The sequence below is a fragment of the Exserohilum turcica genome (genome assembly GCF_000359705.1).
Source record: "Exserohilum turcica Et28A unplaced genomic scaffold SETTUscaffold_8, whole genome shotgun sequence".
NCBI lineage: Eukaryota > Fungi > Ascomycota > Dothideomycetes > Pleosporales > Pleosporaceae > Exserohilum > Exserohilum turcicum.
Genome location: NW_007360299.1, coordinates 751,429 through 763,766, shown reverse-complemented (window position 1 = coordinate 763,766; position 12,338 = coordinate 751,429). Strand labels below are relative to the sequence as shown.

Sequence of the window (12,338 nt, the reverse complement as noted above, 5' to 3'; positions counted from 1 at the left end):
GGCCCCCTTATCACCCCCTCGCCGCCCGCCGCCCGCCGCCCTCGCCTCCAGCGCCCTCGACCTCTTTGCGCCATCTGCTGCTGGACAGTACAAGTAGTACGTGGTTTTGGCGATATTCCCTCAACAACTAACCCCCCTGGCCGCCCCACCCATGCGGGGCACTACCTACAAATATGTCCTGGCTGTGACCGGACGACGTCTCGACCGGCTGCAGCTCATCCGTCGTCCTCCCGCCCACGCCAGTACATCATGGCACTAAGGAGCAGCATGCCCTACGAGCAGAAACCGTACGAGCCATGGAAACAGCCACGGGCGGTGAATGTATCAGCCCTCGCACAACACTGACCACCCCGCCAAAATCAACATGTCATGTTTCAGCAGTCAAACCCTCTGCGCCCTTTCTCGTCTCCACACGGTAATGCTTGGCGTCCTGCCTTGCCAAAAAAAAAGTCGCCTACAATCCACCTTGTACGGGTCAGCAGCCCTTTTGGAGGTGGAACTCCGCCAGCTTATGTCACAACTCTCCACCATGAACAAAATCAAAATGTGTATAAGAGACATGCGGTCGTACTGTAGTATAGCATCAGTATCGCAGTAGCTCAAAGTACAATCCACCGGAACAGGCCCAACAAGTACTGTAGAGCACCATCTCCCCCAATCAGGCAACTATTCCGACCAAACATGGCCAATGATCCCATTTTGCTTACCAATCTCTCCAACCTTCCTCCTACCTATGACCCGGCAAAACCAGTCTACATGCTGAATCTGTGGAAATTTCGCCAGCAAGCCTCATATCTCCCCGAGCACTCCCATCTCGCCGGCGATGCATGCACAGGTCAGGAAGCTCTACAGCGATACCGCGCGGCCATTGCACCCTTGCTTCCGCCAAACACCAGCGTCGTCTTCACGAGTACGGTGTTGGCCAAGATTGCCGCCCCAGACGACGAGAACTGGAGTTTTGTTGCGATTCTCAAATACGAAACACTAGACGGGTTCAAGAACATGGTGGATTGTAAGCAGTATCGGGAAGAGGTGGAGCCACATCGGCTCGCGGGGCTCGAGGACCACAGGTTGATTATGATGGATAAGCTGGAGATGTGAATGTTTGTGGAAAAGGGATGGTGGGTTTACTGGGAAGAGATGAAGCAAGCGCTGGTAGTGCGCCAAGTCACGGCAATGGCCACGTGGGATGGACCATGATGACGTAGAGCATGTAAAAGCAACTCACCACTCCTATCCATTTTAAGAAAGCTTAATTTACCGTATGACTTATACGGAAGTATGAATCAGGCGGCTCGGCGTGGGGTGAAGTTTAAGAAACAGCACAAGGATCAGCATGAGGACTCTGCGGACGTGTGATAGATCCCAGACAAGTCAGTCATGTCAACAGGCCGCAGTCCGCCGTTGCAGATCTAGTGCACTTGCATCCAAGATACGAGTAAGCTTATTGCAACCCTGCGTCACGTGGAACTGACAAGACAGGCCGTTTCACAGCAAGGGTTCTGTACAAGCTGGGCAGAGATCTTCACATGACGAGTCGTAGCCACACGTCAACTGCATGTCAGGGACATGTCCAATACGCCAAGCTATCTGGGTAGTTCCGTACTGTCCGTGCTATCAAAAGGCCCTTGTTTTCTGTGATTAAGTGCCTCCAATTTGGATAAAATCGGCAAAAGGTCAGGCGTCCGTGGCCTACGGGCGAGCCCTCGTATCGGGACCAAGCGAAATACACGTGAGTATGTTGAACGGACCATGAAATAGGAATGCTGATCAGCAAGGGCCAAAATACGAACTTGACATGGCATCACGGCGGAGGATTCGTCACCAGTCATGTCCGCATCTCACCCATGGCGCTAATCAAGCACGGGCCTACACGACGGTACCTAGCGCTCCCGCTCCCCAAGCCCCCACACTTGCCGAGCGACGTGTCCGCGCATTCGACCGCATCATCGTCGCAGTCGCTCACCCGCACTCTATGCTTGACAATGCCATGAGCACTTCTGCCGGGTCTCGACTCGGCCCTGAAAATGCGCCGCCCACCGGAGCCTCACTACAGCTTCACGATACCCTCGGTACACGATGACACACCGCTCGATTGCCGCATATACCTCCCACATGTCCTACTCCGGCCGGATGACCCGGAGGACATTGCGAAATGGAAGAGGAGAGGCATTGTAATGGCGCATCCGTATGCGCCCATGGGCGGCAGTTACGATGACCGAGTCGTCGGCATAGTGATTGACGAGTTTTTGCATGCCGGCTTCATAGTGGGCGCATTCAACTTCAGGTATGCATCTGCTGGTCAAGTGAGCATGCGGCTCTTGACTGATCCGCCCTAGAGGTGCTCATGGATCCAAGGGGCGAACCAGTTGGTCTGGCCGGCCCGAACTGGACGACTACACCTCTTTCGCTGCCTTCTTCATGCACTACCTATCCAGCCTTCAGCCTCACCTTGCCCACCAGTTGCTATGTGTGTCGGAGCGGCCTCAAATGCTGCAAAGTCCCGCCGATCCAGTGTCGACACCAGGCAATGCTTGTCCCATAGTCGTACTAGGAGGCTACTCGTATGGCTCGCTGATCCTCAGACATCTGCCGCCTGTACCAACCATACTGAAACCATTTGCTGCTCCCGAGGCCGGCTCTGCCGCCGACGAGATCGTCTTGCGATCCCACAAGCTGGCAGATCAAACCAACATGGAATGGGTAGCCCTGACTCGAGATGAAACCCGAGCCAGAAAGCCCAAAGCGAAGCAAACCGCCCGACCCTCGATTACCATGGGCGGAGAAGAGACGAGTCCGGGGAAAAGGAGAAGCAGCAGAGAGATTCGACGAAGCTTCGAGGGAACGCGCCTGGAAATACGGTCGAAGCTGAGGAGGCTGAGCCACGGGAAGCGCGAGAAGAGCGAGCCCACGACACCGCCGCCAGCTGTGAAAAGCGAAGACTTTGCCATGCCGGATACTCGCTATCTCCTCATATCACCGCTGACTACACCCATCTCCTCACTGGCGGCACCGGCACTAATCCACCGGCTCTGGGGCAAATCCAAGGACGACGGCCACGAAATAGTCGGGAAGCACATGTGCCTCGCCATCTACGGCAATCAGGACATCTTCAGTTCAGCAAAGAAGCTTCGCGAGTGGGCCGAGCGCCTGAAAGATGCGCCTGCATCGCGCTTCTACAGTGTGGAGGTAGAAGGCGCAGGCCATTTCTGGGTCGAACACGGAGTTGAAACGAGATTGAGAGTCGCCCTGGAACAATGGGCCATGGATATGTAAAGTGGCATGTTAATCAGCATGCAAGCGTGAGAGGTCATGCTATGCTTTGACTCGCACTCAGTGTCACTTCGTCATTGAGAATCACAAACAGAGTCACGTAATAAATCATAAAAGGCATTCTATATAATAGTGCTAGTCTCACACTCTAATGCATACACCACACCAACCCTCAGTCTCTGCATTCTCCCCCCACTCTCACACCTTGACCGTATACGTAACATTGTTGCCAGGCTCCCTGGGGTAAAACTCAAGCGTAAACGTAGTATCCTTTGCCGCAGCCCTCACGGCATCCAGCGCCGCCGCCTTGATAACCACATGACCGGCATCCCAGTCCCACTGGTTGCCGTACGTCATGCGGCCCTGCTGCAGCGGCCCCAGATACTGCGTCCAGTCATCAACCAGGTACCCGCCATCTGCCTTTTGCGCCTTGACAGCCGCAGGCCTGTTCTGGCCCGCCCACGAAACGGGGATCAGCAGATCCTGGCCGGCGGCAGGCAAGGGCCCAGACGCGCTCGGAGTACTGGGCGTAGCGTACTGCAGCACGTTGACCTGGAGGGCGGCGCCGCGGGAAAATGTCAGAGTGAGGTTAGCGAGGCTGCCAAAGGGCGAGGAGGGCGTGAGAATGGAACTGAGGTACGAAGCCTTGAAGGTGACTTTCTCCCCCGAAACCGTGTAGTCTTTGCCCTTGGCCAGCTGCTTGCTGCCGTTGCTAATCTTGCTCAGCGCGTTACCATTGAATGTGAATCCGAGCGTGGCGTCGGTCACGGTCTGGTTGCGGCGGTGATAAATGTACGCCGAGCTCTGCTGGGAGGTGACAGCGCCGTCGGTGGTGCTTTCCGGGAGAGCATTGGGGATGTTCTTGAGGACGTTGCGGTAAATGTCCAGGGCCACCTCGTCGCGCCACACGTGGGTCGCGCGGTTCAGGAAGTCTGCGCCGTTGTCCCACAGAATAGTCGACGTGTTGTATTTTGCGGCGGTGCGCAGGAAAAAGTCAAAGTAGCGCCAGCGTGCTGCTGTCTCGGTGGCGACGGGCGAAACAGCCCATTCGCCAATGACGAGTGGGATGTCAGTGAAGTTGCCTCGCACGTTGGCGAGGTCGGCTTCCAGCGCGGCTTTGTCGGCGGCGGAGCCCCACGTTGTCTTGCCCCAGGCCTGGAAGACGTAGTCGTCTGATATATGTGTGTGTGTGGTTAGTGGAAGTGCTCATGAGAAGGAGGGATAACACGGCCAACTCACAAGGCGAGTAGTAATGGTACTGGATGCCCCATGGGTTCTTGAACTTGGGGTCTGGCTTCTTGAACCACTGCGAAGTCTTGATTCCATCCTCGCCCGCCCCGACCAGCGTAACCACTCTGTTTGCATTGTAGCCGCCCGCATCATTGATTGCCTGGAGAAAGACGTCATTGAGACGGTTGACGATCGCTCCGTGTTCCGGCGTGGTGCCGGGAATCTCGTTGATGGGCTCAAAAGCAACCATTTCGCTTTTGCAAGCCAGCTTGGTGCCAATCTGTTTCCACAGCTTGCCTAGCCGGTCCTCGAGAACCGTCACGTTGGTGCTGGGCTGCGTGAGATCGGCCCATGTCCACGAGTCGTGGTGCACGTTTACAATGGCGTACATGCCACGGCTCGTCACCATGTCAACGACATCGGAGACGCGCTGCAGCCACACTGGGTCGACTGTCCAGTCGGGGGCCTGGGAAGTGAAGTGGTACGCCCAGGTCACGGGAATACGGACGCTCTTGAAGCCGGCTCTTTTGGCGTCGTCAAAGGTACTGCCAACGACAGGAGGGTTGTTCCAGTCGCCCTCGGTTTGCACGGCATCGAGCGTGTTGCCAACGTTCCAGCCTGGGTTCAGCTTCGCAAAGAAGGTACCAGCAGACATGGGCGTGAATTTTGAACTGGAAGGACATGTGACGCCCGTGCCGTTTGTCGCTTTTGGTCTGTTAATGCATGGACTGGCACTCTTTTCAACGTGTACATACACTGGGCGACAACAATGGCGCCATTGAGCAGCAACGCTGCACTCGTACGTGTGACCCTCATTCTGCTTCTTGGGATGCCGCTGGTCGCTCGATGCTCAATACAACCCGGGGAGCGTCATAATTTATGATACACCCATTTCCCAGTCTATACTCGCTTGGGCCTCGGTGTGGACATGCTCTATACATGCAGCATGTTGAAACAATATGCAGGTCCCTCTGCAATCGATCAAATAGATGGGCACACTACAGGACGCGGATCCACTTTCAATTAGCGCGACTGTGTCAAGCATTGGATTTCATATGCCCAAATTGCATGCCCGCCTTCTTACCCGGTTTGTGAGCCACGAGCCTCAACCAAGAAAGCTTTCTAGAAAACAAGGCCGAGGCAGAAAATGCTTTGATTGGCCAATGGACATGTGTGATATGAGGTTTGCTCCGATCTATATTGCCCATCCCGGATCTATCCCCATATGCAGGTCCGGGCGGGCCTAGTTCCAAATTAGCCAGGACAACACTACTTTTTCCACCAAGGACAAACATCATGCTGGCGACTCAACAGGACATCTTCTCCTCATAGCTCATACATGAACATGCGCAAAAGCGCCCCCTTTTTTCTTTTCCAGAGTAGTAATACATAGCTTCTGTATCCAACATTGGCGCAGCAAGAATGTCATGTAGCTAACTCAAACCACGTCCTACAATGTCGGCCCGGATACATTAGTGCTTTGTATGATGCAAGCGTCTGTCGCTCCATATAAAAACACCATGACACCGTGCTAAACATACTCATGTGCAGGACTGCTAAAAGACCAAAGGAAAATGAGAAAGAGCTAAGAAGACATGAGCGAAGAAAGAATCGATTCTTGAAAAAATGACCTGCCCGCCCGGAAACGCCAAAAGATTAGTGAGCCGAATACCAAAGATGTCGCCCTTTTTGCGCACGCCGCGCGTAGCGTTTGTAAAACTCCGAAAGCGACTTGAGGAAAAACGTCCTTCGTTTATACAGTTCGGGAACCAGAAAGGGAGTCGTGAACACCGGTAGCTTATTCCAACGCGAACAGCCGTGTCCTCCGATAGCGCTGGGGTTTGTTCCTGTCGTTTCGGCATGTAGTCGATGTGCGTCTCACACTGACCCTGTGAAGAAAAAGCACGTCGCATCGAAAGCGGGTCCCATGCAAAAGACTGGTCCGCGGGATTCAAGTTCGTCGTCTGCGGGCTACTCAGGACGGGGCCTCTTCGCACCGTGCGGGTTCTGCCAACTGCCGTCGTTGCCGCCCTGGTTGCCTTGAAAGAATCCGGGGTTGAAACCTGGGTTGCCACCAAAGCCACCTCCTGCAAGTCTAGTGTTAGTAGCCGTCCAAGTGAAAAGGGTTAACAACGTGGGGGTGCGTCACTAATCGGAGTACGAAAGCGGCTCAACATACCCATTCCTCCCATCATGCCCATGTTACCACCGCCCATGCCCATCATGTTGGCACCCATGCCCATCATGTTTCCTCCCATCGGCATGTTCATTCCACCCATAGGACCTCCGCCCATGGGGTTCATGCCCATGTTGCCGCCACGGCCACGGTTACCCATACCACCACGCATGTTACCACCCATCATGCCACCGCGGTTGAAGCCACCCCCAAAGTTGTTCATGCCGCCCATGGGGTTACCGAAGTTGTTCATTGGTGCTTGGGCGCCATAGCCACCCATGCTGTTACCCATGTTGTTACCAGCAGGTGAGAAATTGCGGTTGTTTTGGTATCCCATGCCGCCTCTGTTGAAATTGCCCCTGTTGTTATTGTTGTATCCACCCCTGTTGTTGTAACCACCCTGGTTACCGAAGTTGCCGGATGAAGCACGGTCATTTCTGCCCTTGTCCCGTGCTGGGACGTCTTTGGGTAGTGTTTTGAACGGGTTAACGTGTGGGGGACTGAAGATGGCGGTCGGCTTCTTCGTATGGGCTTGGTCTTTGAAGAGCGTCTCGATCTGGTGCTTGAGAGCAGTAGCTGCTTGCGGTGAGTTCAACAGGGTAAAAACTTGACTGCAAGAAATGTTAGCATGCAATTGACGAAGCGACCACAGGAAACTGACCCTTTGCTCTTTCCGTTGACCTTGTGCTCGTTGAAGGTCACTTCGATGAGCTCGTCTTCGCAGCCACTTTGGTTAGCCCAGCCACGGATATCTTCTTCACTGATCCACCAATTGACATCGTTGATCATCAGAGCAGAGGTGGCGCCGGGGTCAGTTGGGCGGTCGTCGTCTTCGCCTTGCTTGCGCTTCGTGCCCTGCTGCTGAGGTGCTTGCTTGTGAACGTCCAGGCCAGCTGCGCCGCCTGTGGATGCAATCTGCTGTGTGCCCTGTTCATAATGGCCGTTGCCGTTGGTTGCTTCACCTGAAAGTTCTTGCTTGGCCGTCTGGTCTCCTGCGTCGGCCGTGGTAGTATCCGGTGCGTCGTTCGAGTTTGCCGCGTTCGCATCTGTGCTGGGGGCGTTGGCGTCGGTTACGGCCGTGTCTTGTTGCTGGGTGGCCGAGACTTGGTACGAGTCGTCGCCGTAGATGTCGATGTCGAAGTTGTCGTCATCAGCCATGTTTGCTGTGAGATGTCAAGTCAACTGCAGTAAGCGATGAGGTATCTTCCGGTATTTTTGTTTTGATTCGCTCTTATGTACTTGATGTGCTAGTATCAATAGCCAAAGTACATGCAATTCTGTGATTGGCATACAAATCAGCATGGTGAAGCAAAGGCGTGCTGCATAGGAAACAAATGAGCCTGCAGACCGTCGCAGAAGGATGGCGGTAGAAGAGACAAAACAGCGTAGAGTAAGGCCATACGTACAGTGCCGCTGTCGGCGTAGAGACCAGGTCTAGAAGGACCGTTCAGAGCAATATGGGATAATCCGATCGCCTCTGGCAGATGCGGAGATGTAAAAGGTACAGGATATGGTGTGAGAGATGTGGAGAGTGTAGTGTAGTGTAGTCTGTGTGTAGCTTCAGCCCGCCTCCTGCGCTTGCTTTGCCCGCCTCCAGTACAGTGTGCTTGTGGCGCAGCAGCTGTGTACAAAGCCCTTGAGAGAATTGGCGCAGCGCAAGACCGTGCGCTGCGAGTAATGAGAAGAAAGGATGGACAGTAGAGAGGATGAGCTTTCCAGTCAGCAACCAAGCGCGTTCCCTGTTGAACCCCCAGCGCTGCGTGTCCACGTGGTGGCGACGTGAAGAGCCCGACTGCGTGTCGCGGGGCGTGTGGGGGGCGAATCTGCTCGGCAGTGAGTAGAGCGTCGAGGGTGGCAACAAACCTGGCGAGAGTGGGCGGTTGCGGTTGCGAGCTGTGTCGGCGCGAGTGAGGATGGGCGAGGGACGTGGACGTGGATGCGATAGCTCGAACCGCTAGCGTCGCCGGTAGTGAGCTTGGCGAGCCGCCCACCCCTGTCGGCTTTCTCCGCAAGGCCAGATTGCCGTCTGCCGGGTGGTAATTTGGCAGCTTCCCTGAAGGCGCAACACCACGTCTCCATCATCCTCCCCAGCCTGCCCATCGTCGTCCTTCCGGCCCGTTCGACCCAATTCCACGACGACATCCCCGCTGTACACCTGCCGCCATGGAGAACATCAAGGAGTTTGCTGAGTACGCATGGCCCCGGCGCACACGACGGCGGGCGAGAGTGGCTAACCATACGGCGCAGTATGCCCGCTGAGTTCCTCAAGGAGGGCACTCTGTTCATGAACCGCTGCACGAGTACGGCCTCCCTTCACGGTGCAGCCGTGCATTGAAGCACGCTGCTAACACGCGCTGCAGAGCCCGACAAGAAGGAGTTCATCAGGATATCGCAGGCTGTTGGAATTGGTTTCTTGATCATGGGTCAGTAGCACCGCCATGTGTGCGCCCTCTCTGCATCGCATCGTCTGACACGCTCGCAGGAGTCATTGGCTACGTTGTCAAGCTTGTCCACATCCCCGTCAACAACATCCTCGTCGGCGGCTCATAGTCGCCCGCGCACCAGAGACACCTATCTATTACCTTCCACTTGCATCTCCGCCCACGCGACGGACCCCTTTACCATATTGTGTTGTAGTGCGCTTGGCGAGACGAGGCAGACGAGGTCACGTTACGGATTCGGACGCTCAGGATATCAGACATAGCATATCCCACAGGGGCTGTACAATACCGACATTGGGTCAGCGGGAGTTTGAATATATCCACATGATTTTGCAATCTGCACATCACCTACCTGCGCCACACAAAGGAGTCAATATGCTGTGAATATAAGAGTACCAAGCAATGCTACACCGTCCGAATGGGTAGCTCCACGTCTCCAGACGCCCCTAAATCCCTATACAAAAATAACACACGCATACCGCCATGGCCTTCATTCGTCGTCCATCATGTCATCGTACCAGATGGGATGTCTTCTCGATCGACCTTCGGCACTCTTGTATAGCCGCTCGTCATGCTGTAGCTGTGCATTGACACGTCGGCCAACCTTGGGCTCCGCCTCATCCTCTTCTACCCCATCGTTCCACGTGTGAACTGTGCATGTTCCTTGCGAGGTACCCCAGCCATTCCACGATGTCGCTGCATCTTCATTAGCAACACATATGCGACTATACAGACTAACACCAACTTACCAGCAATCATGGGCGCATTGGGGTGCCAGCTCGCATCGCGGACACAAGTCATCCACTTGCCTTCATTCCTACCCCAGTAATCGTACGTTCCAACTTGTAGGTCTGGGTCACGCGGTCGCGAATTCTTGGTTGCCTTCAACACATTGACCTTGCCCGCAAGAGTAGCATCCATGTTCCAGATGTATACTGAACCGTCGTAGCTACCCGAATAAACGTACCGCGAGTCTGTACTGCCAGGCGGCGAAAAGTGACATCGGATAAGCGTCTTCAGGACCTTGTGACCACGGAAGGTGACGAGCGAGCAATCATGTGGATGTGGGCGGAAGTCGTCGTAATCATAGCCGTTGGAGCGGTACTCGAAGCGCGTAGTGTATGCGTATGGATCAATCCGGTCCGCCTTCTCTTTGGACATCATCTTTCTCAAGTCCCATAGCTTTGCCGTCTGATCCTTTCCGTTACTGAGCACATAGCGACCATCTCCTTTACTGTCGACATACGTCAGGCCTTCTGTATGACCAAGGAAAACGCCAGCTTCGCGACCATCGCCCATACTTCGCCGATCCCAGACCTTGAGCGTCGTGTCATCGGATCCAGAGTACAGAATGTGGGGTGACTGGCTGTCACCAAAGCAGACGGCATTGACATCATCCTGGTGACCTGGTATCCGAAGCACCGACTGCCTTCGCTCAATATCGTAGACATATACTGAACTATCACCTGTTCCTGCTACAATCTCGCGGCCATCACCTGAGAAACGAATCGACCAGATCTACACCTTGTCAGCCGATTGCATACATCTGAGCTGTCTCTAGCTTACGCCAAAGTGTGAGTGGAACCCTCGCGGATGTCGGGTGCCTGTGTTGTTGAAGTCGAGCATATGCGGTTCCGAGTCGTCATCCGGATCGGTGGGTGCCAGACACACTATACTTCTAATTGAGCTGTAGGCCAAGAAGCGATTGTCTGGGCTAAGTGAAGCATCGGTGATTGTCCATTGCCCGCCATGATATCTGACAGTCTGAACAGAGTCAGCCGTGTAGCGCTCGAAGATTATCTTTGCGCCTTACCTTGTAGTATTTCCAATCATAAGGGTTCGAGGTATCGTACATGCGCACTTTGAAGTCCTGTGCACAGGAAAAGAAGAAGTTGCCGTCGTCTGAGAACTGTCCCGAGTAACACCGTGCGTTATAGTGAATGATTGTGTCGGCGACTGACTCGGGTATCATATTTTGCTTCAATAGCCTCGTGGCGTTCTTCTGGCGTCCATCACTGCCAAGCCCCAACTCCCGCCTCATGATATCGTAGGCCAGCCTCTTCTTCCTCTTGATGGTATCCTCTTTTCGTGGATTCGAGCCAAAAGTTCCGGTTTGCATCAGCTCTATGTCTTGTTCGCTGGGCACCTTCTCTAATAGATCCCTGCCGCGTGGGCGACGCCTTCGACCACAAGTTCCTCTAGGGACAACGGGGTCGTAGCCGGTGCCCTGATCGCTGTTGCCATCGTTGTCTTCCTCCTCATCCTCGTCGAGTCTGCGTTGTCGAAGCAAAGTTCGCCTAGTGAAGTCGGTGGCAAATATACGTCCCAGTCCAGCATGCCCAAGTAACTGCATGATCTGGTCGCGGGTTATCATTACTGGTCGTCGGGTAAGGTCCAGTTCGTCTTCGTCTTCCTCCTCTTCTTCATTTTCGTCCTCTTCGTCCTCTTCGTCTTCGTCTTCCTCATCATCGTTATCTTCCTCACCTTCGCCATTATCGTCAGTGTGTTCAAATGCGATCTCAACGCCACTGAGATTACTTAGTCGCTCAGCAGCATCTTTGCGTAGAGTTAGCAATTGCAGCACAGATGCGCATCGTCGGACGCCAAATACCGTGAAAACTGGTGTCGCCCTCATCATCATCATCATCATCATCATCATGTTCGTGGTGCCCTTCATTACCCGGCGCAGAGTCCATGTCGTCATCATCTGAGGGATCTCGCCAGAACGGGTCGGTCGGATCGTAATAAAGGATCCTGGATTCGTCACTGTCGGTGGGTGGACTCCTTGGGTCCTGCGAGGAGCTCATGGTGGCGGACTGAGCTGTGAAGCGAGTCGTGAGTTGTGCCGAGGCGGCATGATGATGGTGGTGGTGGGCTCGAGCTATGTAGTAATCGCGGCAATAAGCACTACTTATCGCCGACTACTCCACTTGACTACTGTACCTTATCGATATACCAGACAACGTATGCAACGCACCACTTGTGGGGCTCCTGGTGCTCAATGCCATTCGGTGTATATGGTAAGAATAGATTAATCGTTCAGCGCACTTTGACTGTTGTCGACGAGGGTCGTACAGACAATGCTTCGGGTCTCCACTTGCATTCATGTGGGGCGCCTGGTCGCCCTCGCCGGTACCGCGGGGTTTTAACAGTGGTACGTTTATCGCACTTTTTCTACTTACAAGGGAGTAGCGCGTCACAAGTACCATCACTGCGTA

General features: G+C 54.4%; 6 protein-coding genes across 6 annotated transcripts; 3 read left to right on the top strand and 3 right to left on the bottom strand.

The window, feature by feature from the left end:
- Window positions 1-681: 681 nt before the first annotated feature.
- Window positions 682-1,261, top strand: SETTUDRAFT_44330 (uncharacterized protein; the record flags this gene model as incomplete). Its single annotated transcript, XM_008032527.1, has 1 exon — window positions 682-1,261. One exon carries the CDS (start codon window positions 682-684, stop codon window positions 1,099-1,101), a length of 420 nt encoding a protein of 139 aa, XP_008030718.1. The 3' UTR covers window positions 1,102-1,261.
- A 716-nt stretch (window positions 1,262-1,977) lies between these two features.
- SETTUDRAFT_142871 (uncharacterized protein) lies at window positions 1,978-3,439 on the top strand. The gene is made up of 2 exons (XM_008032691.1): window positions 1,978-2,287; window positions 2,340-3,439. The coding sequence occupies exons 1-2, from the start codon at window positions 2,028-2,030 to the stop codon at window positions 3,274-3,276; spliced, it is 1,197 nt and encodes a 398-aa protein (XP_008030882.1). The 5' UTR covers window positions 1,978-2,027; the 3' UTR covers window positions 3,277-3,439.
- A 32-nt stretch (window positions 3,440-3,471) lies between these two features.
- Window positions 3,472-5,319, bottom strand: SETTUDRAFT_23800 (glycoside hydrolase family 5 protein; the record flags this gene model as incomplete). Its single annotated transcript, XM_008032417.1, has 3 exons — window positions 3,472-4,445; window positions 4,513-5,208; window positions 5,259-5,319. The coding sequence occupies 3 exons, from the start codon at window positions 5,317-5,319 to the stop codon at window positions 3,472-3,474; spliced, it is 1,731 nt and encodes a 576-aa protein (XP_008030608.1).
- A 1,155-nt stretch (window positions 5,320-6,474) lies between these two features.
- SETTUDRAFT_35241 (uncharacterized protein) lies at window positions 6,475-7,837 on the bottom strand (the record flags this gene model as incomplete). The annotated part of the gene is made up of 3 exons (XM_008032471.1): window positions 6,475-6,590; window positions 6,683-7,290; window positions 7,341-7,837. The coding sequence occupies 3 exons, from the start codon at window positions 7,835-7,837 to the stop codon at window positions 6,475-6,477; spliced, it is 1,221 nt and encodes a 406-aa protein (XP_008030662.1).
- A 930-nt stretch (window positions 7,838-8,767) lies between these two features.
- Window positions 8,768-9,452, top strand: SETTUDRAFT_165889 (uncharacterized protein). The gene is made up of 4 exons (XM_008032690.1): window positions 8,768-8,868; window positions 8,927-8,979; window positions 9,040-9,102; window positions 9,162-9,452. The coding sequence occupies exons 1-4, from the start codon at window positions 8,843-8,845 to the stop codon at window positions 9,227-9,229; spliced, it is 210 nt and encodes a 69-aa protein (XP_008030881.1). The 5' UTR covers window positions 8,768-8,842; the 3' UTR covers window positions 9,230-9,452.
- Window positions 9,453-9,551: 99 nt separating this feature from the next.
- SETTUDRAFT_181627 (uncharacterized protein) lies at window positions 9,552-11,955 on the bottom strand. Its single transcript, XM_008032689.1, has 5 exons — window positions 11,732-11,955; window positions 10,934-11,676; window positions 10,687-10,884; window positions 9,870-10,638; window positions 9,552-9,816 (listed from the first exon to the last, which is right to left on the bottom strand). The coding sequence occupies exons 1-5, from the start codon at window positions 11,925-11,927 to the stop codon at window positions 9,611-9,613; spliced, it is 2,112 nt and encodes a 703-aa protein (XP_008030880.1). The 5' UTR covers window positions 11,928-11,955; the 3' UTR covers window positions 9,552-9,610.
- Between the last annotated feature and the right edge of the window lie 383 nt (window positions 11,956-12,338).